The sequence below is a fragment of the Lampetra fluviatilis genome, chromosome 14 (genome assembly GCF_964198595.1).
Source record: "Lampetra fluviatilis chromosome 14, kcLamFluv1.1, whole genome shotgun sequence".
Lineage (NCBI taxonomy): Eukaryota > Metazoa > Chordata > Hyperoartia > Petromyzontiformes > Petromyzontidae > Lampetra > Lampetra fluviatilis.
Window position 1 is genome coordinate 12299383 of NC_136288.1, and position 24880 is coordinate 12324262.

Here is a 24880-nt window from a genome sequence, read left to right on the forward strand (position 1 = left end):
ATAGGCGTCTTGTGGCCACAGGCCGTAAGGACAAAGAACATGCCGCTCAGCAAAAACGTTGTTTCGTGCTTACAGATGAAAGTGCCGTTGTAACGTGATGCATTGCTCCCCATATCCGCATCGCACGGGGGATCATCGCTGAAGTCCAGGCCACTTTCACGTGGACGTGTTAGGATGCCGGGAGCACCCCCCCCCCCCCCCCCTCGGGCACAATTACCGTTTACCGTTGAGGTTGAACATTGTTTTTAAGGATGCACTTCTCCCCGCGGCTTTATAGCTCACAATAGCAGCATGGCCCCAATTGCCGAACGCGCAGTTAATCGCGCGCTCACGATCCCAGAGCGTCAACCTGAGCCACTGAGTGCCACGGCATGAAATATGTTACAATTTTGTTGTTGTTTTGACCGGCGATGGCGTCTTTCGGCCTGTTTAAGTACTGTAAAGATAGTGGGGTTTTTATGGATTTGAGCTTTCCAGCCTTATTAACTAATGCTTTACAATGCATCCAGTGGCATGCTGTTTTGAGCACATACCACTTGCTGTTAAATCTCCATTCAGTAGCTCAAAGATCAGAGGTGCACGCTACTGGATATTTTGTAATGTTTTGAGGAATTAGGTTTTTTTTCGTTCGACCAGCGTTTGATTTAAGCTTCTGAATAATAAGTTAATACCTCAGTGGGCTTTGCCTGGTAGGATGGGGATAGTTTAGTTTATTTGTATGTGTTTGGGTTATTTTATTATCTTGTATTTTGCACTACTATTGTGTTTTTGTACTGTTTGTTGTTGTAACGCTCTTACCTGCCCACTTCTAGACATCTGTGAAAAAGAGCTTCATAGCTCATCAGATTCCTCCAGTATAAATAAATATTCTGATTCTGTAATTTCTCAATGTACATTGACGCTGAAGACTTGACGTTTCACTTGTGTGCGTATTGTCGACGTGTGCCCCGTGGATCAATCTTTGCTTTCTTACAGACAACGAGCAGCTGGCTCGCTCGGGCACCAACTGTCTGGAGAACGTGGTGATTCTCAACGGAGAGAAGTTTTCGCCGAGCACGTGGGACAAGACGTGCTCCTGCATGCTCGACATCTTCAAGACCACCATCCCCAACGCGTGAGACACGCGCAAAACCAGCCAAACTTATTTGGTCACGTGCTCGCGACGCATTGCCATCGTCGCAATTGCAATCACGATTATCGTTATTAATAGCGGCAGCGTTCTCATCAACGACGACCATTGAAGATGCCACCAAGGCGCTTGTGCCAGGCTAGGTGCACTTGGAGGCCACATTCGGTGTTCGTAAGGCTCGCTGGCAGGAGCTCGCGGAATTAGCCTCGGCATTATGGGTTAACTGAGATAACTACCACCTGTGCACTCTACGGTGACAATCCATCATCACAACCATTGTCACGAGCATTATTATTGTTGGCCAAAGTCAGAGCAACCCCTTTGAACTTGTAGTGCACAAAGGCAACCGGTGATAGAACAATTGTCGTTTTATAAACAGTACAAATACATAAACTTCACTGGTAACTGGAGAAGGTGGACCTTGAAAGTAAGCATAACTACCAGTATTGTGCTTGTGGTAGCTTATTAAGCTTAATTATGCATCATCATCAGCCATTGTCCATCCACTGCTGGATTAAGTCCTCACACCATTGCCGTCCCTCACAGTCCTGCAGCGGCACAATCCACGTCACCGCTTTTCACGGGTGTATCGCATCGTCGCTCCATCTCCACAACAGTTGTCCTGCTTGGCGTGTTTTCCCCTTTGCCCGTCGTTCCGTCACCAGTTGTTGTGCATTTCGTTTCAAACGAGAATCCTTTGGTGATGTTGATGCCGCCAGGTTGCTGACGTGGAGACCCATGGGTGTGGAGGGCGAGTCCTCTCCGTCTCACGGCGATGGCAGCGAAAAGCCCTTGGTAAGCAACTTCCCCGGGGAGAGCGAGAGCCGTTGCATGAATCACGTTCGTCTGTCTTGGCAGCATTGCCGCTTGCGGGCACGACCCGATAAAGTTGACCGACCTGACCCATCCCTCGTCTTCTGGTCTCCCCCTCCCTGCGCTTCCCGCTCTGCTGTCGATGGCCAGGATGCCGTGTCGCAGCGCTCCTTCGACGTGTCGGTTCGCACGGACGAACACGCTGACCGGCCATCGGGCGACACCTGGAAGCAGAGCCAGTTCAGCCTGGTGTCGACAGCGAGCGACGAGCAGGGCCGCGGCAAGGGCCTGAGTAAGGAGGACATTAGTGGGCCTCTGTATGGTGGCAGCACCGTTCACTAATCCATGCCACCGTTCACAATCCATGACGTCAGCACCATTCACAATGCGGAGCCAGTTCAGCCTGGTGTCGACAGCGAGCGACGAGCAGGTCTGCGGGACGGGCCTGAGTAAGGAGGACATTCGTGGACTTCTGTATGGCGCCAGCACCGTTCACTAATCTTGTCAGCTGCTCTCATATTCTTCAAAGAATATGAATTCCTGCAATCACGAAAGTTTTAAGTCAAAAGCTGCTCTCATAGATTATAGCCATTTGTCAATCCAGTGCTGGATGAGGGCAGCATGCCCCATGCTGCGGGGGTCCTGGGGGTTTTTAGACTATTTGGCTGCTCGAATTGTCCGCGCGATAAGCCGCCACTTTGTTGAGCTATCATTTGTGTCTTCTAAAGAAGAGCTATATAGCTCAGTGGGCCTTAGCTGGTCAAATCAAACAAGTTTAGTTTGAAGTTTAATGGTCGTCATCAGGACCGCTTTTGTTACGTTCGAAATGTCGTGGTTTTTGTTTTTCATTATTTTTATTAACTTAATTTTTTATTATTATTGAAAGAACCAAAGAATATGAATTCCTGCAGTCACGAAAGTTTTAAGTCAAGATTGATCCATAATACAGGTTTTTATTTTTTTACCATTGTACTCTGATTGTAAATGTTGTAGCTTTGCTCTCCAACACACTGGTGTGCTGTACTAGTAATGAATTGGCATGTTCTGTTTACGTGACAAACCTTACTAATTGGCTGTGTCGGGTGGTGGCGGGTTTAACGACACATTTATATATTTACACGCTCTAACCCAAAAAAACCTGCATTATGGATATTGGTCGCGAAGGCCTACGTGTTCTACATACATACAACGTGGAGTACAGGGTGATTGGCCTACTTTTTCACGCGCACAATTGGAGTCCATCGCATCAATCATTGAAAAAACTTATGTGGGCCTGAGCAAGACACGCTGCAAGAAGGGCTCTCGGGGGGGGGGGGGCAGTTGGTCAGAACTATCCACGGAGTGGCAGCCAAAGTCGAGACCGCATGACAGTGGGAGAAGTTCAACATACAGACACAGACATTGTGCTGGCGAGAGTTGGTGCCGCCCTTCTCCCCCCCCCTTGACGCCTGCCACGTCTGTGCCGCACGCAGGGATGTCCGAGCAAAAGCTGTTCGCGGCGCTGCTCATCAAGTGCGTGGTCCAGCTGGAGCTCATCCAGACGATCGACAACATCGTGTTCTTCCCCGCCACCAGCAAGAAGGAGGACGCCGAGAATCTTGCCGCAGCCCAGGTGTGATTCGGGGTCACGATGCGGTTTAAGAATCGGTTCTTGTTTTAGTTTTGTGCCGTCTGCCTTGGGGGTTACTGCTCGTTTGATTCTGTTAGGCTGAAGGGTTCGTCCGCGGTTAATTAGCGTATGTATTTTGCATTAATTGCAAGTCAGCGATTCATACGTGCGCATTTTAACGCGTGTTCCCTGAATATGAGAATTGAAGCTTGTTCTGTGAACATGGGGAGCTTTATATTTAGCAATATTTTCCATTCCTAACGTGACATTTTTTTGTTCAAATTGCACGACTTCACGACTACTTAATTCTGTTTTTTGGTGACTCGGGTCACTCTTGCAACAATTGAGACTCCTTCCTTGTCTCTCTTTGACTTCTCACCCGAGTTTAAACGAAGGCAACGGGAAACCCGAACTTTGCCCGTGACTGATGTCGCTTTGCCGATTGTGCGATCGCAGCGCGACTCTGACGCGGACGTGCACATCGACACGGAGGACCAGGGCATGTACCGCTACCTGAGCTCCAACCAGCTGTTCAAGCTGCTCGACTGCCTCCTCGAGTCCCACCGATTTGCCAAGGCCTTCAACGCCAGCCACGAGCAGCGTACCGCACTCTGGAAGGCTGGTAGGGGCCTCGCACACAACCAATGTTTTTTTTTCTTTCCCTCTTAGATTAATGCCTCTGCAATGCCGACATTGGCCTGCGTTGGCAAAGCCGCTCGTGGCCAACTGTTAGTCCGTGAGCCAGAGCAGAGATTGGTACCACATGAGTTAGAAAACCTTCCCTAAAAATGCCATGCTTCCGATTGTTGTCCTGACGTGAGTAGGGCTGAGAGCCCACTTTTTTCCCATTCTCCTTCCCCCCCGTGAGCACCTGACCTCGGGGCTTTTGTCAGCGGAATATCTGTGCCCCCCCCCCCTTACCGCTCGCTCTCTGTACCGGGCTCTTGTTCAATAATAATACTAATTAAATAGCGATAACAAAACCTTAGTTGTATCTATGTATTTAAAATGTCCAGTAAAGGTTAATTATTTGTCAACCCACTCATTTCAAATGGCTATCACGGTTCACTGTTTTTGGTCGCATGAAGAAATTAGAACCACCAATATTATGCCGCTCCAGGTGGTACCGCCAAAATTGGGCCTTGGTTCGTGTACTGTGTTGTCTGCTTGTGGAAGTGCAATTGAGAAGAATTTCTCAGTCGTTTTAAAAATAATACTTTACTGCAGTGGTTCTGAACCTCTACTGCAGTCTGGCACCCCCTGAAAGGGCTTCTTGCACCCCTAGGGAGTGTGTGCACCCCAGGTTAAGAACCACTGCTTTATTGTATGAAATGAAAACTAGGACCGGTCAGATTTTTGGTTCACTTTGTTTGGTCCGATTAAGTGATTTGTTGAAAAATCGTTTGGAAAATTGATAGGAGGGTTAAATATATATACGGCTTAAAAGAACAGCTTATTCTTGTCATAAATAGGATGGAATCTTACACATCATTAAGTATATGTTAATGAATGTGTTCAGGTCACGGTAAAAAGGGTTCAATGAGAGGAACACTACATATATGAATTGGATTTACTAATGTACAGCTATAATTAGGTAAATGATGTCACAAATGCATACATCGCCAAACACAATGCCAGTGGAGGCTGTTAAATGGAAACAAATTGGTTTAGGGAAAGGGGAAATCACTCGATGCCAATAAAAAAATGGAAATTTTGATTAAATCAGCTATAATGATGTCTCCTATTTCTTAATGGAAACCCCGGTGCGTGCTTTATTGTTGTGCTTGCGTCACGCCATCGCATGTGCATGTGCGTGCTTGTATGTGTTTCCGTGTGTGTGTGTGTCTGCGCTCGTGTGTGCCTATGCGCTATGAACCTGGTGACCCGGGTTTGATTCCCGCTCACGGCAAATTCCAGTGACGATTATTTGAACCGGTCCTGGGTCCCTCCTAGGTCGACTCGGCCTCAAATGAGTACCTGCTGTGATGTGTAAACATCGCCAATGGGGAGACAAAGGCGGCCGGGCATGGTGTTGGCCACCCACCCACTCGCGTGCTGTGCCGGCCTTCATAGGTGCTCGCGAATAGCACTTGCCCCCAAGTCTGTTAAGCCTATATAAGGATGATAATTGTTTTTTTACCCTTTTATCTGGCAACAAAACTGACACCTTTTTTTAACGAGGAGTCATGTTTGCATTGACCACAATACCTGCAGTCATAATGCAAACAAAAAACATTGCTCTGATAATGTATGCACTAATCAACCTCAAGGACAGTGCATACATTATCAGAGCTATGTTTTTTGTTTTCATTATGACTGCAGGTATTTTGGTCTATGCAAACATGACTCCTTGTAAAAAAGGTGTCAGTTTTGTTGCCAGATAAAAGGGTAAAAAAACAATTATCATATTTTTTCTTCTGGCAAATGAGGTTCCAATGGCCTATATAAGGATCTTTGTCTTTGTGTCTCCGTACCCATGTGTGTGTGCGTATATTTGTATGTGTGTGTGTTTATACGTGTATGTTTGCCTGTATGTGTGCCACCCGTGTGTGTGTCCGTGTGTGTGTGCGCGTCCAATTTGTGTGTGCTCATGCAGGGTTCAAGGGCAAGTCAAAGCCGAACCTGCTGAAGCAGGAGACGAGCAGCCTGGCGTGTTCGCTGCGCATCCTCTTCCGCATGTACATGGACGAGAGCAGGCAGGACGCCTGGGGAGAGGTCCAGAACCGCCTCATTGGGTACGGCGCCGTTCCAAGCGAATTCAATCGGTGCAGCGCTCACTGAGCAGGATGTGGGCCCTCCCCTACGCCATGTGGGTCGTGGGGATTATTAGAACCGTATGTCATCACGCTGGTCAGGTCGCGTTGGTGAAAATGGACACCATCTGAGATGGGAGTATGGAAGTACGGTACAAGAATTCGTTTTGCCCTCTCCTGCCCACAACGGAGCACCATAACAGCCTGAAAAAGCTATGATGCATCCATCCGAGTATAATACCCTGCTTGCCTTCTGACATCTGATAAGATCAGCTGCATTTTGAGTGATTTTGGTCATAAGCTACTGCAACATTCCCTTGCGCTTAATTCCGTCAGTCGTTCGCCAAGGAAGCCGGTAATTTTAACCGTCCCATCGGTGTATTTTGTTTGCAGGGCGTGCAGCGAGGCGTTCAGCTACTTCTTGTCACTGACTTCTGAGTCTCACCGGGAGGCGTGGACCAACCTCCTGCTGCTCTTCCTCACCAAGATCCTCAAGATCAGCGACGAGCGAGTGGGTGTCCACATCGTACATGGTCTCACTCCCCCTACTAATAAAATTTTACGATATATCACCACGTCAAGTGAAGTGCGGGAGCATGCGCTGGGCAGCAGCAGTCACTCTCCAGCACCGAATCGGAGGGTCCATCCTGGCAAAGCCTCCAAGCGAGAGCCTCTTTCTAGTGGTTCCTCTGGGCAAAGCCACCACGCAAACCCCCTTCCTATCTCCGAGTCTGAATAGGGGTGGCCGATGGCTATGCACCACGGGGCCTCTGGCCACCCCCTTAGCCTCCTCCTTCACCCCCGAGGTTCTCGAGCTCGGAGAACCACGTGGGCAGGGTCAACCGAAGCGGGCAGCCAGGAAGCCACGTGCCCAACGTGGCAGAGTTGGCAGTCCCGTATCACACTCGTAGTAAGCCTCATCTCGGTCCATATGCTCCTGAAATACTTTATCGCATAATGCAACAACGTGCTAATTGAGGGCAACACAGCAACTTGATTTCACACCTGACTTGCGCGTGCGTCGTATGCACGGGTTTTTCTCCTGGCGTGTCGGGGCTATATGTTTGTTAACTCTTCCGACGGTGCCTCTCGTTTTTGTTGTTGTTGTTGCCCAGTTCCGAGCCCACGCCTCGAGCTACTACCCGCTGCTGTGCGAGATCATGATGTTCGACCTCGTGCCCGAGCTCAGGACCGTGCTGCGAAAGTTTTTCCTCCGCATCGGCGCCGTCTTTGGCATTTCCATGCAGCAGCCGGAGACGCCCGGCTACAAGTAGAGATTGTCTGCGTTGTTCCGCTTAGCAAAGAAGGAAAAGGGTGGTACATTGGATTGTAAGCTCACAGTTGTTATTATTATCATCATTACTGTACTATTATTATAACGTTGTCGTCCTTGTCATTTAATTCAGTTACGGAAAGGTTTTCAACTCGAGAAGGTGAAAAATGTACGTCACATGACCGGAGGGTTTTGTCCTCTGCGAGTGACTAGGCCGTAAACATTTACTCCAATTGGTGTGCGCTTCTCTGGGTGGGAGGCGTTGAAGAGCTTGCGATGATTTCGACGGAAGAGATTTTCTCTTGATAGTCACAGTGGTGAAGTGTGATCATGCCCACGTCTGTCGCCTTACCCCCTCCCCCGCCACACCGCCTCTTGTGCTGGCTAAACGCTTACCCAACCTTGCCCTGTTATCGACAGACCATCTGCATTCCTATTTAAGATACCGACGGCAGGTCATATGAACATTCGGAAAGGGTATTAAAGTATATTAATAATTGTACAGCATTGCATGTATTTATATTGATGCTTTTAACTGGAAAAAAGCCCAATTATTTGTTATATTGGGTCAAGCTGCATATTTGTAAAAAACTAAAAAGCGACATGAAAACACCGTGTACTCCTTCATGACTTAGGCAAAAAAAAGTTCAAAATAGTTTTTGTTTGCTTGGATCCATGCACAAGAGGCCTGCTGATGTGGTAAAGGTGTAAGATATAAGCTTGAGCAAGCACTAAACTGTGAACACTTTATGGGTGTGGAGATCTTCATTGATGTGTTTTTCTTTGTGAAGCTTTATGGACGTTTTTTTTATACATTGCTGTGTGCGTGCAAGGGCGCTGGTACATTTTATGACGCGCACGCACATGCGGTCTCTCACTGAATCACTTTCGTGTTACTTTGTGTGTGTGTGTGTTAATTTCCAAGGGCCGAGAGTGCTCCTATAATTTAATGTACATTTAATTGGGAGTCTGATTTTGGTATGGGGGATTGTATTTACTGAAGGGAATGTGTGTGTGTGTATATTGGAACCACAGTTATATAAACAACATCATACTCTGTATTCAGAGGTCTTCAGTTTAGCAGCGGTGTCTGCTAAGTCCACCTGCACCGGGAATGCATCGCAAAAAATGTCCTTGTCAAAGATTTATTTTTGAGTGTTCATCGTTGCATTATCTCACATTGGTACAATAGCTTTTTTTCCATTGTATGTTGGCCTTGAAACTAAGTTGTTTAACAACGCAAATAAATAAACAAAAACTCCAACATACTTTTTTTTGGGCACAGCAGAGTCCAAAATTCTGGATCGGCTACGTGCAGCCGCTTGCATGGTCATCGGTCATATCACGGTGCTTCGACGGCAGGGGGTGTTAGATACATTTACAGTTTACACTGAGAAGTAGCTGGGCGACCGTGGGGTCATTCGCTTGGCAGTGTAGAGTTAGTTGGCTGGCTGGCATTGAACGTGCAGCCCGCGTCACAGCGTGGTGTGCAACTCGGGAGACGGATTTCCCTCGGAGAAGAAAATTATACAGCAACACTATAACAGCGAGCGTGCGGTGTTGGAGCCATCCGAGATGAAGCGTGTCTTTGCCGTGCCGGCTTGCAACAAGGGCATTGCGTTTGGCTAGTAATCCCCATTCTCCGGCGTTCGCCTTGTGGAGGCTGCTTAATCCGGACGTGACATTTCGCATGCCCGTGCTTCAATGTGGCCGCATTGTGCATTCGGCGTAGCTTACGGTGGGAGCATAGATAGAGGCACAGGCTCGAACGTGGAAGCATTGCTGGTTTGGGGGGTTTGTTCAGACTCTGCCGCATCCGTCCCGTGAAAAAAGCACTCTTATGCTGGAAATGAGCTCCGGTTTCTTCTCGCTCTTGGATGACTTCTCTGCTTGTGCTGTGCTCTCGGGGAGAGAGGGAGTTAGGACACAGTGTATAAATTTGTTTTGCTGTTGATTCATATGCGTTAATTATATGCGGGTCGATGCGTGTACTTTAGGTTGTGGTATATATAATAATATATATGGAATTCAAATATGAAATTTAAAAAAGTGAGATGTAAGAAATTTGACTTTAAACATTAGCGGGGATTGCAACGAAGATTGTGCGCAATGACTTTATCAGCCCAATACTTAGAGAAAAAAAATCTTCCAATCATTCACAGCTGTGGTGAGGGTGTAGCAGTCGAAATCGCTGGTGGATGTTAATTAAACAATGTATATGGAACAGCCATATATAGTTTTTCTATGTAAAGAAAAATAACGGATGCACCGCGGTTTATGTACAGTTTAATGGAGATCATCTGGTGGGACCTAAGCTGAGTAATAATAGTACGAATAAATGTTTTCAAACTCAACGCGTTGTCTCTTTGGGAATCTTGCTAACATGTTGTGGGGGCGATTCGATCTCGCTGCACAACACTGAAGATGAGACACCGAGATGGAGCAGTACAGTACAACAGTGGATTTTGCCGCACTGCCTTTTGCTGGTAACGGCCTTGTTTTATGCATGGTTCTCACCCATCCAAGCATTCATTATCGAGGTTCAACCCTGCTTAGCTGCTGAGATATGATAATTATTTGGTACATTCTGGGTGGTTTGACCATAGGCCATTCATATGTTGCTGGGGACAATATCCATAGCTGGCTTCTGAAGACAATGAGGTCTCATCGATTGAATTTCTCGGCAAAGTGGGATCTGGTGTGATCTCGCTGAAATACATTTTTGTAGTTGACAATTAACACGTGATCCTGACATGCAGTCGGCCTGTCTACACTCGTGTGCAGCGCGTTACAACATTGCTCTTGTGCATAGAGTAATGTTTGTCGCATGATGCATTAAAAAAAAAACGAAATTGAGTATAAACCAATTTTGTACACTGATGGCCAGGCTGAGACCATCCACACCGGCTTAATCGCAGGTAGCTGCCTTTATTTGAACTCGGGATCACATGTCTGCCAGCTCAGCGCTCTGACCTTCAAGCCACTCGGTAGACTCCTTAATTCGTCTACAGTATTTTTTATTCATCATACTATTCGAGATGTATAAAAGAAAAAAACAGATTGTGCTTTTAACTAAATAACCTAAAATATTACAGCGTTGAGTCCCTGCACACCCGGGCACCTTCCTGTGTGCACAGCCACAGTGGCAAGATCGCTCCCAGAGCACCGCGAAAAAAAATGTTACGTTTAAATGTAATTTGCCCTTTCACATGACTTAATTCAAAAGAGGAATATGATGGTATCACCCAAGGTTAATGTCACTTAATTTTAACTCAATGTATTTTTTTCCTCTTCCAATGTGTTACTTATTCAAATGAACAAAAAAGGCCCTTTACCCAAATGTGAAAGGTCCCCATTATGCCTTCGTGAGGATTTCACCTGCTTAGGAACATTGGCAGACTTGGGGATATTTCAAATGGCAAGCCAATTCGACAGAAATAGTCCAAATTAAAAAAAAAGTGTCTTGCAAATTGCAAACCCACCTACAGGACAGCGTCACCAATTCTAGATAAGCTGGACAAATGCAGGAGTGAAATTTAAAATGAAAGAGTTAATAATTTTACATGTTATAATTAAACGTCGGTGGGAATGGGCAAGACATGTCTCGAGAAGGGATGGCATATATTCAAGAATAATGACGGATTGTCAGCCAAAAGAAATGGAATGCATTTGAGATGAGATTCACAGAGAAGGTGGAGTGATGACAGCATCTCTTACGCAGGTACTAGGTAGGTCATTACATCGGAGGATCATGAGAGATGGTGGTGGCTTGGGCAGGCCGTTGTCCAGCAAGGGTTTGACCGTGAGCATGGGTTGACAAACAAAGTAACACGTCTTTTTTTTTTTCAAATTTGGTAATCAAAAATACCCCTTAATATAAATGCAAGACGGTGGTCCTTAATAAATAATGTCACTAAGCAGTCTTAAAAAAGAGCCGCATTCGGCTCCAAAGTCGCCGACCGCTAACCGTGGCTGATGATGATGACGTGTAAATCATGTTCATGTGTTTCGATCTAAATTCAAGGTAAAACTAATTTGTGGAGTTTTGGAATTGCATTACCACGAGGTTGTTTTGAGGGTGTCAGGAGGCCTTCCTCCCGCAGTGGATGAACAGTGGCTTCTTCTTCCACGCGTTTGTCCCACTCATGTGGGATCTGCTTTCCTTGCCAACCTTATCCATGCTGCCCTATCCAGCGTCATCTCTCTTTCCCCTCCTCGGGCCACCATGTCCGATCGCACCACATCGCCCCCCACCTCTTCTGCCTTCCTCTTGATCTCTTTCCTTCCATCACCTGCCACCTTCTGATTCACGTAATTTCCCTGTTGTCTCTCCACATGACCGAACCACACCAGCCTTTTCTCTCATCTTCTCTGTCATGTCTACCACATTGAGTCTTCCTCTCACTCCTTGATTTCTGATCCTGTCCTTCCTTGTCAAACCCAACATCCACTGAAACATCCTCATCTCCCTCTTTCTTGTGCCCCAGCACTCGGCGCCATAGAACAGCACCGGCCTCACCAGTGGCTGATCATGATTAAATCGATGTTTTTTAATGGACTGTTGTTCAATTATGTTAAGCTGAGTGTAGGAAACTTTGATTGCATTTATTGGTAAACTATTTCAAATATCTTCTTGGTTCTTTCGGTAAAGTCACGTAGAAGGGAAACAATAAAATAAAACAATAAAATTATATATTTCAAATAGTTTTCGTATAAATAATGCGTGCATTGAGTCTCACACTTGCACGGCGCATTGAAAGCGTTAGGGTTTGGCCAAGCATCCCAAGGCATGATCTTTTTGGAAAATTAGCTTTTTTTTCCCTGGGAAATTGAATAACTGACAGTATTGGGTAAGATTGCGGCTCTCTAACTTACGTCAGCGACACTGACAGGTCAGCGTGTACTGGCAACTCGCTCATGGCCAACGTCCAACTGTGTCGTTCTCTGGCTGGCCTGTCCTCTTCTGCGAGTGTGATTACAAGATCCAGACAATGTTCTCGAGTACTTGTTCCACTGATATCCGTGTCCAGGGGGATGTTAGGAAATCTGCATTGTTATGGCAGTGGTATTATTACATTATTTATTAATGGAACTACATGGTGTGCAGAAGATGTCAGTGCAGCAAAATCAATTGTCGTGCTGTGAGTAGCGAGTTAACTCGAGACGAAGACCCGGAGAGGACGAGACGCGGGGCCCAGGCTTGATTCCACAGACGAGACAAGAACACTCCCGGGACTGCCCCTTGATGCTCCTGGGCGTGGCCTCGCTCCACCTTCGGCCACGCCCCCTTCGAGACCTTTCCCGAAGGATCTCGACCGAGCACCACGTGTCCCACTCAGGCTACCACGTCCTCACTTGCCCTCTCTCTCTCAGGCCATCGCCAGGACTATGCCCCCGAGGGCTGGCTGACATGCCGTACTTAAACTGGTAGGAACCCACTGGTTCCACCAGCCCACAGGGGATTATTGTATCAGTCCGTCGTGCAGGGAGGGGCTGGGTGGGGAGGGTGCGGCTGGGTGGAGAGGGGCTGGGTGGGGAGGGACTGGCCACCCCGTGGTGCCCTTATAAAACTCAACGTTTAACCTACTCACGCCGGCTTATTTGCGGAATACACCACGCCGCCGTTGACCCTGGCCATTGACCGAGCAACCCAACGTTCCTACCAGCTCCCTCCGCAGGAATGTGTTTCTGGTGCTATAGAGAGGCTCCAGACGCACAGTTGCACTCCTGTAACAGTAGCTGGCGCGAACACCCTAATGACACCATTTACGTCACTACACGTGTGGAGTGGCATCGGGGGATGCCACTGCATGCCACCTTAGGCTGGCCTGTGTGTGCAGCAGGAGACACGCTGCTCACACCTGGAGCGGCGCAAGGGTGACAGGGGGCCATGGAACTCTGGATGAACCCGGAGGGCCTGGTGGCCGGAGGTACCGGGGGTGGGTGACCCCGTGACCGGTTCCAGGGACCTTTGGAAGGGCCGAGAAGGGAGGCGTGCCTAGGGGCGGAGCAAGCCCTGGGACTGGGAATAGAAGCCGGACCCCTGAATGTTGTTGTTCATCTGAAGATATGAAGCCGTCCTCCTGAAGAAGAAGTCAAGATCAGGGCTTGAGTCGGGGTCCGGGCTTGAAGGCCTCCCAAAGTTGTGTTAGGGCCTCGTTAACCCAGAGGGACAACCTCCCCAGGTTACCTGGTGGAAGGGGCAGCTACCCCTTTGTGTTTGCGAGTGTTGTTATAATAAACGTGTTGCCGCCAGAGAAGCCTCGCTCTCCATTTATACCCACTACACATGTATCAGGATGCCTTAATAGGGTGGGCGAATAGACACATTTCACAATAGACGTATTCTTTGGATATTTCGGTAGTCACGTGGAAAGAAAAAATAATACCGAAAGACCCAAAGAATATGAATTCCTGCAGTCATAAAAAATAAAATCGAAATAAAATATTAAATCTGTGATTTTTTTTCCTATTAGTATTTCTATCAGTGAGTAAATATTTTATTTATATTATTTTTATTATTATTTATTTTTACCTACGTGACTTTACCGAAAAAAACAAATAGTCACGAAAACTTCAAATCTAGAACCCTCACTAATTGGCTGTGGCGGGTTTAACGACACATGCACATTAACGCGATCTAAAACCCCAAAAAACATTGATGATATTGGTCGCGAAAGCCTAGAACTATTATTATTATCGCCAAAAACAACATAAAAAATCGCGTTTTTCGCCCCTCCGCGGCCGCCGTAGTTGGCGCCACCGCGGGGGTCAATCGGAGGCCCTCTCCGGGGTCGCTCCCTCACCGCACCGATCGGCCCGTCGGCTTTCGCGCGTGTTTATATTTCTACGATGATTACATATCGATACTTACGTTTAAACAAAAGCACACTTTAACTCGTCACCCCGTGCTCCGCGAGGAGTAGGCGACAAGCCCAGCGCGCCGGGATGAACCGAAAAAAAAGCGAGAAGGGATTCGAAAGCCCGCGCCCGTTCAAATTATAAGTACCTCATCGAAATGTTCGATCCACTGCTGGATGAAAGCGTCTTTTCCTCTCACACCCCGATACGTTACCCGACTGTCTACTGCGCCACGATTGTCGCTGCGAGTAGGGCCGTAGGATTGGAACTCGCGTCGTAGCGCGCTAACCGCTGCGCCACCGCTCCCTCACCGCAGCGGTGTTCACGATCGTTAAAGATCCACTGCTGGATGACTGCCTCGACCGCACTCTGCGGCAGTTGTATTTGACCATACTTCACCTTAAATACTTCACCTTGGTCAACGCGGGTTGGTCGGAGGCCCGGTTAGCGTGGACCGTAAAGCTACAGCAATGGGTTGAATGTACTCATTGGTTCAAAAGCAGCGTTCGAAATGTCAATTTGACCCAAACTAATTATATCAGAAAGTTGCCGATAGCGAGACGGCGCATTATTGGTTTGGCAATGTTGCAACCTAAATGTGTGTGCAATCGTGTGTGTTCGTATTTTGTTCGTCAGCAGAGTTCCTTACGTGAGTGAGTTGGTACAAATGTATTTGAGCAATGTCTGGTGATGTCAACGTTGATGTTGAAATCTGTTCCACTCTAGAAATGAACGACGATGACTCAAAAATAACGTGAATTTTTTGTGTTATTACGAACCATCAGGTACTCAGCATCAACAACATCAACTTCCAAAAGAAGTCCATCATTGTAAGCCTTTTTCCTTATAACCTTGTATTTCAAATGGTACTTCAACACACAAGACTGCTTTAGAATTAAACACCATACATTTAAATTTTGATTTTAAGCTTTCGTGACTACAGGGATTAATATTCTTGTTTTTTTCGGTAAAGTCACGTATAAGGGAAATAAAATAATAATAAAAATATAAAATATAATTTTATTGTCGACTAAAGCCAGTAAATATTACTATTTTAGCAAGGCTTATTTATACACATTTGCAGCAGCAGCATTAAAGCGTGGCGTAAATATTGTTTAAATGTATGGTATTCTTGGTTCTTTCGGTAAAGTCACGTAGAAATATAAAATAAAATGTTATTGTTTGATATGTTTATTATTTTATTATTTCCCTTCTACGTGACTTTACCGAAAGAACCAAGAATACCATACATTTAAGCAATATTTGCGTCACGCTTTAATGCAGCTGCTGCAAATGCAGAGTGTGTATAAATAAGCCTTGCTAAAATTATAACAATTTTACTGGCCGTAGTCGAACCACTGCTAGACGAATGCCTTCGCACGCAGTGCCTGTCATGAGGCTCATTTGTACGTTGAGCTTCTTTCGCATCGTACGTAGCCAACTGCTAATCGGGTTGGTGTGAAGATGGGCACGCAGGACCGGTTTAGATATCACGCGCAACTAATTGGACTGGAAATCAAGACAGCGCTACTGGTCCCCCCCTCAGGCATTTGAAAATACCACTTCTCTGTTAAACTTTCGTAAGTAATGTGCGCATTGAGGAAACCAATTTAAAATGTGTAAACTTGAAGATTCCAGAGTCGACGATGCCGATGTGCTCTGACGGGCACGGTCTTCTACGTGCGGTGCGAAATAAGTTCAACATACATGCATTTATGCATCCGTAGTAATGGCTCGTGCTGTGCGATTTCTGTGCGGCAGGGCCATGTGGAACTCACGCTGTTTCCCACCACGGCGACGCTCAACAAGATCCGCCTCAACTGCAAGCAGTGCCGCATCTACCGCGTGCGAGTCAACGACAAGGAGGCCGCCTTCATGTACAACGACCCCACGCTGGAAGTGTGCCACCAGGAGAACAAACAGTGCGTTCCCACGCAGGCAGATGCTGCTGCTGCCCCCTTAGGAGCCCTTGTAGACTGGTGGGGCGAGGGGCCGTTATCTCGCACCACGCCTGGCTAGTACCAACTCGGCCCTCTTGCACGGCTCTGTTTCCGTCGCCGTGTAAAATTAACGATTTGGCACATTGGGTAATTGTGTGACGAATACGCCATGTTTCACTGGCGGGCGATTTAGTCTGCCAGTAGGAGGCTATGTTGCTATGTGGGTTTTTTGTCAATTTAGTAATTTTCTGGTATGTTTTCAAATGTTTTTGACAATCTATAGCATGACCCTGGCACACTTTGCCCACTTGTTTTAAACAATGTCGCTAGATCTTTAATGTCCACTTTGGAGCAGACAATGCGTATTTATTGTTGATACACCTGCAGTGTTGTATGTATGTATTTTGAACGTCTTTCGCGCTGTACGTAGCCAGCCCTGCTAATAGGAGGTGTGGGGGACGGAAAATAACAAAAGTATTAAGCAGGGCGGCCGCTGGGCACAAACCGTGTACCTCTGCAACAACTATCGAACATGCCACCGCTCAAGCCATTGTAGTCCAATAACTACGACAGACTTTTACTTTTTTTTCCAGGAAAGCCACACTGAGTCATATGACTCTTCTTCAGGAGAGTCCTGCTCCATTGGGTTTTTATATTTGGGATGTTTTCAGCCAAGTAATGATAAGTGTTTATACTTGTGGGAGGAGATCGGAGGACCCAGAGAAAACCCACACGTGCGAGAGGGCAACACTCTATCCCCGTACAGATGGAAACGGATGGCGATTAGTCTATTTGCTGTACTGCCCTCTTTTAGCGAGCCAGGGGTGTGGCACCTCGACGCTCACGGGAAGGCAGTTTCACAACATCTTTGTGATCCACTAGCTCTCGCCTGCACAATGCTGGATTCCAGGCGTGCGCCACCACCGGCCGGCTAATGGCGACATAAACATAATGCAAACAGTATGTGCTAATTGTGATTTGTCTTCTGCAGGCGTAACTTGAACTTCTTCTCCAATGCGTACGCGGCGTCCGTGCAAGCGGTGGAGGCAGACTACGGCAACGGCGAGCTTTTGATCAAAGTGCCGTCAGACTTGCGCGAGCACGTGGAAGGTGACAATCCCTTGACCAACTTCGCTGACGTTTTTTTTCAAACCAATTTTGTCCCGATTGAGCTATCTGCATTACGTTACGAGATGAATGCATCCATCCGGATCGATCATGCGGAATCGTGCAACCCATGGTGTTAGAGAGCGACCCACGGAATCAGATGTCAGAGAGCTATTCTTGAAATCCCTTCCAGTGACCTTTGCTGGACATGGTAGGGGCAGCATTTTCTCATGTGCTCCATGATCACAGGCAGCTGTAGGATCTGTGCAGTATCAGCTTAGCCCTCTGACCTTGCAGCTAGCCAGTCACCTCACTGCCCTCACCTTTTATGAAAACAGGTTAATGAAACCAGGAATATGTGAATTTTTAAAATGTAAATGCATGATATTCTGCAAAAAAACTTTATTTGGAACCACTGTCAACGACAAAGCTCATTGTTAATTGTCATGAGAATTACACTTTTCCAAAATATACCACCAATTTGTTACATTTGTCGTGCGAAAATGAAATCTACACGCTACTATTATGTGAGTGTTAATGTACAAAAATATCCCCCATCGAATACTTGGTATTTCTTTTCCAATTATTGTTTTACTCTGCACTCATTCGTTTCACCCAGTTAAATTGATCTTGGGAAATTGACATTCACAGTGAGATAAAGGCCTTTTGTCCACGTGGCTTTCAATGTAGATTCCTGTGATTGTTAAAACCTGGAAGACTTGATTTTGTTCAGGGAGGTAATAGGCTGCCTGTTTCTGTGCCAGGTGAATATGTTAATCTAGCTGTGCATTTCACATGTGTATTACGTAACTGCAAAAACACTGAACCAATCACGATGCAATTTTCAACGGTTTACCAATTCCGGTGTCCAGACCATGATACTTTTTTCAGCAGGATGGCCACAGCATATTTCTATTAAGTATTTATATTTAAAGATGCAACAACAACATGCCGTGTGGCAGCACATGCAGTGTGTGTATTAGAAGGCAAGGTGGAGCAATGATGCAGTGGATCGCGTGCTCTGCTGTGAACCCAGTCACCTGAGTTGGATTCCCCGCTGTGGCTACAATAATTATTTGTGAGTGATATCTGAACCGATTCTGATTCCCACTCCCTCCATCTCTTCACAAACCCACACTGACCATTGTGGTGCAGTTATGGTCAGACATTAGACATTCTTCATGACCAGCTTGGCTTGAGGAAGCCTTCATCCAGCAATAGATGGACAAAAGGCTGGTATATTATTGTAAAGCATGTATGTATGTGGTTATGTAGCGGTTAGCGCGCTGTGCTATGAACCCGGCGACACGGATTCGATTTTTGCTCACGGCCAACACCAGTAACGATTATCTGAACCGGTCCTGGGCCTCCCGTAGGTCGAATCAGCCTCAAATGAGTACCTGGTGCGGTGTGTAAACATTGCCACTGGCGAGACAAAGGCGGTCGGGCGTGGTGCTGGCCACCCACCCCCTCGTGTACCGTTCCAACCTTCATAGGTGCTCGCTAACAGCACTTGCCCCTACAGTATGTTAAGGCTATATGGGGGATCTTTGTCTTTGTAATCTCGCGTGTGTCCGACATGTGCATCCGTTTGCATATGCCTCTACGTGTTTCCTGACGTTGCTTTGCAGAATCGACTCCTTTAACAGAATCGAGGCTTGCTCGCTGGACTGGCTTTACAGTTTTGTAAACGCAGCATATACGTGTTTTTGCGTGCCAGAGATGCGCATGCTGAAGGTGCACGTCGAGTTCTGGATGGACAACCCCAAGGGTGGACTGCAGTTCGTGGTGCCCGATCTGGAGGGCACCTTGGCTGAACGGGGCGCCCACGTCTTCTCCTATGGGCACCAGAATGCATCGAGGTCGGTGGCTTTGAGGCACCTATCGTGAGATGGGCGATGGTGAACCTGGAGGTCGGCTGTAAAATGTTAGCGCCTATGGTCAATGGAGTTGCATTGAGAGGCAGAACGATGGACGGACGTGGAGGAGAGAACGCGCGCAAGTTGGAGACGTAGTTTTTTTTTTGTTTTTAGAAAAGTGTGGCTTGAGCAGGACACGCTTCACGAAAAGGTTTGATGATCATCAGTGAAGACTGCCGATAGAGTAGCAACCAAAGGAGGGAACATGCTTGGGATGATGTCAACTGCAGAGATGGAGTGTTGAAATTGCCTTGTGCGTAGGAGTTGGTGTTGCGTCATGAGGCTGCAAGAGATGACGATCGCTTGGCGAGTCCTTTGTTTAGCACGGGCTAGAACTTGGCAGGAGGGTCCTGCCAAGTTTTCGCAGTGAGAGGGTGTTTTTATTTTATGTAATCCCAATGCAGTACATATATGGTGATTTTCTCTCTAATGCCAGTTGTATTGTATTTTTTTTAGCTATGTTAGGAAAATTTAATACCTGGAGGAAACCCATGCAGAACAGGGGAGAATATACAAACTCAACACAAAACGGCATCGGAGTCGGGAATCGGACCAGGCTTTTTTTGCTGCGACGCACAAGTGTTACCACTGCGCCTGCCTGACATATCACCTGCACGCACAGAGGCGGTGTTTTAACCACGCGGGGACTATTCTTGCCACCCGGCCCGCAGGTCTTGGTTTCCGTGCATCGACTCGTACTCGGAGCTGTGCATGTGGAAGCTGGAGTACACGGTGGATGCCTCCATGGTTGCCGTGTCTAACGGCGACCTCGTGGAGACCGTATACACGCACGACATGCGCCGCAAGACGTTCCACTACCAGCTCACGACGCCCACGGCCGCGCCCAACATCTCGCTCGCCGTGGGGCCCTTCGAGATCCTCGTGGACCCCTTCATGCACGAGGTGACGCAAGATGAGCTTTGTGAAGATGAGAACATTAGCTTCTCACGCTGCGTTAGGCACGGCACTTGCTTGAGTAACTTTTGTCGTATGGAGGTGAGTAAGGGAGGCTGTCGTGGTGTCATGGACGTTGCAATCCATGTGTCGCAGGTTCGACCTTCCGGCGCAGCACTTGAAACAATGGTGCAAATCTCTTAAATCCCCCTCCGCTTCCGTCCACCCAGCAGTATAAATGGGTTTACCACAGTCAATCGGTGAGTTGCACGTGGTGGGGGTAAAGTCTAGGGTATGTCCACCTCTTTCAAGATGCCTGTCCAGCATGGAAGAGGATGCCAAATACCCTCTAGAGGGGCTCTCTGAAGCTCCCTCTCGTGGAGACCCTACTGCCACCAGTGCTCTGAGCAAAAAATGCACGTGTACCTTTTAGAGTCAAGTTATTCTGACGGTAAGGAACCAGGGACCTGTGGGGTTGTCGAGAGCTACGTATGACCTTTGACTTATGTAACAAAAAATTCTCTGGCCTGACAGAAAATAGCGTGCCATCATATCACTGTGTATGACCAAATTACCGAGAATGCTGCCGATCTCATCGCGTTTTGGAAGCTTCACAGGGTTGAGCCTGGATAGTGTTTTTATGGGCGGTCACCGTGCGTGCCAGGTTGTCATAGGCCTTTGCGGGACTTTGCGTCGTATTTTTGCATCATAGGGCAGTGCAGCAAAATCCTCAGTTGTACTGCATTCTTTGCTTCCAGTTATATGGTCCCCACCTTCACCTTCCCACAATGACCAGGGTGGTGATGTATTCTGAAGTAATCCCCAGGACCCACGCAGCGTGGGGAGGCCCTCATCTAGCTGTGGAATCACAGAGGGGGGCTGTACGTTTAGACATTGCACCACCACGAGAGGGCAGGATATATTTTTAGTTCTTAAATATCGAACACAAGTCAGGTGTACCTTGTCAAAGCCGATGGATGGTTTCACGTTTTAGGCTTGTGTCCAATGTCACTCGGCGATTCAATTAATTTTGATTAATTCGGGTAATTGTTTAATTCCAGAATCAAATTATAATTGTCTGTAGGCTTGTAGCGATGCATCAAATCCTCGATTCAAATAATTTTGTACGCTCTATTAAACCTGGATCGCTATTGTGCTCGTAAGAATGTATTTATTTTCCTGTAATTTCTAATGCAAATGTTACACGCATGTTAGAGTTACACCGGTTATGCTAATGGTACGAACAAAACTGTACTCGTGACAGAGAAAGGGGAATCCAAAAACGACACCGTACAAACGTGACGAGCACGAACACGTCCCTTGAATTGAACCGTGACAATTCACTCGCCGTGCGGCATGCGGGGGGGGGGGCACTCATCGTCACGCCCCGTGCTGCTAATGACCCGTGCCGCCGCCGCATTCGTGTACCCCCAGGTGACGCACTTCTGCCTGCCGCAGCTGCTGCCGCTGCTCAAGCAGACCACCTCGTTCCTGCACGAGATTTTCGAGTTTTACGAGGAGGTGCTCACGTGCCGCTACCCGTACACCTGCTACAAGACGGTGTTCGTGGACCAGGCCTACGTGGAGGCCACCTCCTACGCCTCCATGAGCATATTCAGGTGTCTCCCCCTGCCCTAACATTTCGACGCGAGTGACGGCGCTCGCCTCGCTCGGTGTGAACATCTAAACGGGGTGTTGAGGGGCCCTGTGGTCAGGCTGTGACCAAATGTATGTGTGTATGTGGAACTTCTTGGGCACCGTACATAGCCAACCGTGTCAGATCTCTGATCTCGGAAAACCAAGCTGGCTTTGTGTGTGGTGTTACGGGTGCCCGTCAAATTTGCTAATTTGAGCCGTGTTGACGAGCCAGACGTCTGTGAAAAAAGAGCTTCATGGCTCATCGGATTCCTCCATTCTAAGTGACGATTCTGATTATGAAAGAGTCCGAGGGTGCACAGTGTGGTCTATGCCGGGCAGTGAGCACTTCCTGCTTCTGACATTGGATTTTTTTAAAAAACAACATTTAAGGCCTCTGCAGTTGCTCAGCGAGCACCTGCACATAAACAAACTAAGTTGACACACAGCAGTAGCCCATCACCAAATCACCTGCAATGCACCCGATCTCATCAGATACCGGACGCTAAGCCTGGACAGTGGTTGGATGGGCGACAGCTTGGCTTCAGGTGTTGTAGGATGGTGCAAGGCCACGCTGTCAGTCGAGAGCAGTGCAGCAAACTTCATTGTTTTACTGTACTGTACTATCACGTCTATGCAGTCTGCCTTCACTAACCCGCCCTGACCCCCACAATTCACATGCATGGCGGTGGATGGTCAAATACACTGTACAGGTTAGCAGTGGGATACCACTGCTAACGTCGTCCTGTGTAACCCTTTGCTGTTGTATAGTCGACTAGCTTTACTACCCGGCTTCGCCCGGGACTTGGATCCACCACGCCCGGCCGCCTTTGTCTCCCCAGTGGCGATGTTCACACACCACACCAGTTACTCGTTTGAGGCTGAGTCGACCTAGGGGAGGCCCTGGACCGGTTAAAATAATCGTCACCGTTACAGTCTGGAAAGTACCCACAAGGCAAATTTCAAGTTTGTTGCATGTCGGGAAGTACACTAAACATTTTGAACAGACACACATATTCACAACTTTGCCTTTTATATATATGGAGATTAGTATTCTAAATATATTAACAAAATTATTAATATTGTGAGCAAGCCATGTTCCTTTTATTGGTGCATTGGGATCTATAGATGAAATGTGCCTTACAAATTTCAATGATTATTACAGTATTTGAGTTGTATTCTGTGATAGTATTTACACTGGGTGTTTATTGAAAAATAATATATTTTTTAGAATGATTATGATGATGCATCATTACACAGGTTAAAGTTAATTTAAGTTCTTTGGTGCGGTACAGTGGATGTTATAATTGTCGATGTAATAGCCCAATTTGGTTATCGTGGACTCATGCTTCATAAATAACATGAAAAACCAATTTTGATAATTGGATTCCGGTCCAGTGAGGCTGAACTCCAAAAAAACCATCTCTCAATAACTAAATTTTACTTCTCGTGTCATTTCCACTTAATATTGTTTCCCACTCGAAAAGCTGTCGATATCAAAACAAAGGCGTATAGCTGAGCGTTCACTGCTGCTGCAAACTCCACGTGGATTGTGATTGCCGCTGTCAAGCAGCACAATTAGGCCGGAGACTCCCCCCCCCCCCCCCCGCGTTGGTTTTATTTCTTAATTACACGCCTTTGTTTAATTACTACAATCCCGTCTCTCTGCTGTGCTGTATTCTGCAAATGAAACTACGTCATGGTGTAATTGTGATGTAGATGCATAGATATGGAGTTTTCGTGTCACCATGCTGTCTCACTTAACCGATCTTCTGCCCTTCTTTCAGCACCAATCTGTTGCACGGAGCAACGATAATCGACCAGACGCCCATCACTCGCAAGAGAATAGCCAAGGCTCTGGCGCAGCAGTTTTTTGGCTGTTTCATCTCGCGAATGTCCTGGTACGGGCATCTTTTTTTGCATCTCTGTCATTAATATGCAAAAAATCCTGTTAATTGGCGTTGTGTTTGTACCCCAAGCTGTTGACTCGTATACACACACTTGTTCACATTCTCCCCCGCACCCATTCATCGCTTGTTTCCCTGCGCTAATGAATCTTGTCATCTGACTCGTGCTTTGTTAAGCCGGGTTTTACCACTTTTGTGTTGATTATGTAATTGCTGCCTTATTGTTTCACGTCAGAACTTGCCCACGATTCCTCTAATCCATTGTGCACCGCGTAATTTTATAGTTGGGGGATACTTGTAAATTGCATGGTGCTTGAGTTATGCATAATAAACTACGATAATGTATTCCTTAAATAATATTAGTCTTCAGCCATGTTCATCTGTGATTATTTTTTTGGCCACCATTTCCCCTTGTTACAATACATCTCCTAGAGGTGGCTGGGGAGAGGCTCAAGGGTCAGAGCTCTGAGCCGACAGCACTTAGATGCAGGATTCATATCCATGCACCCACGTATGATTAAGCCAGTCAAATCCAGCATATAAATATCACGATCCTGGCTTGGTCAGTAAAGACTGCACCCAATATCTATTTAATTAAATATGGGCTTTCACATAATTTGTCTTATTACAGCTTTTGAGAGTTTTATTTTTATTGTTTCAGTTTGTTTGCCATACGATGAGCCTTATTATCCTCTGTGGCATGCCACATCGCCCCTCGTGTGGATAAGAGGTCACTTAAAGGGATCTCAGAAATTGTTCTGCGATATCACCTACAGTGGGCCCTTCTCTAACAGGGGGTGCGATTTTAGATTTGAAGTTTTGGTGACTGCAAGGATTCATACTCTTTGGTTTTTTCGGTAAAGTCACGTAGGTAAAAAAGTGTCACACTTAAGCGGTTGTGCTTTCGCTAAGTTGTCCCCACCTGAAGAAGGACGCTTGTGTTGCGCCCCAAAACGTCGTGATTTAATTTACTTTAATTTTTTACCTACGTGACTTTACCGAAAAAACCAAAGAGCAGGGGGTGTGATGTAATACTCTGA

General features: G+C 46.9%; 2 protein-coding genes across 5 annotated transcripts in view; both read left to right on the plus strand.

Moving 5' to 3' along the window:
• The window catches only part of LOC144935875 (brefeldin A-inhibited guanine nucleotide-exchange protein 1-like), a 57752-nt gene extending 48917 nt beyond the window's left edge, over positions 1 to 8835 (plus strand). For all 4 annotated transcript variants that reach the window (XM_078862726.1, XM_078862722.1, XM_078862725.1 and 1 more), the window contains exons 33-40: positions 976 to 1114; positions 1849 to 1924; positions 2093 to 2234; positions 3415 to 3554; positions 4008 to 4173; positions 6148 to 6286; positions 6698 to 6815; positions 7420 to 8835. In XM_078862726.1, the coding sequence (XP_078718852.1) occupies positions 976 to 1114; positions 1849 to 1924; positions 2093 to 2234; positions 3415 to 3554; positions 4008 to 4173; positions 6148 to 6286; positions 6698 to 6815; positions 7420 to 7578 (1079 nt within the window). In that variant the 3' untranslated portion in view covers positions 7579 to 8835. The remainder of the gene's footprint in view (positions 1 to 975; positions 1115 to 1848; positions 1925 to 2092; positions 2235 to 3414; positions 3555 to 4007; positions 4174 to 6147; positions 6287 to 6697; positions 6816 to 7419) is intronic.
• Positions 8836 to 14353: 5518 nt separating this feature from the next.
• TAF2 (TATA-box binding protein associated factor 2) overlaps positions 14354 to 24880 on the plus strand; it is a 63394-nt gene continuing 52867 nt past the window's right edge. Inside the window, exons 1-8 of the mRNA XM_078862727.1 lie at positions 14354 to 14578; positions 15214 to 15268; positions 16200 to 16360; positions 17370 to 17488; positions 19206 to 19347; positions 20076 to 20307; positions 21733 to 21917; positions 23721 to 23834. Coding sequence (XP_078718853.1) covers positions 14526 to 14578; positions 15214 to 15268; positions 16200 to 16360; positions 17370 to 17488; positions 19206 to 19347; positions 20076 to 20307; positions 21733 to 21917; positions 23721 to 23834 — 1061 coding nt within the window. The 5' untranslated portion in view covers positions 14354 to 14525. The remainder of the gene's footprint in view (positions 14579 to 15213; positions 15269 to 16199; positions 16361 to 17369; positions 17489 to 19205; positions 19348 to 20075; positions 20308 to 21732; positions 21918 to 23720; positions 23835 to 24880) is intronic.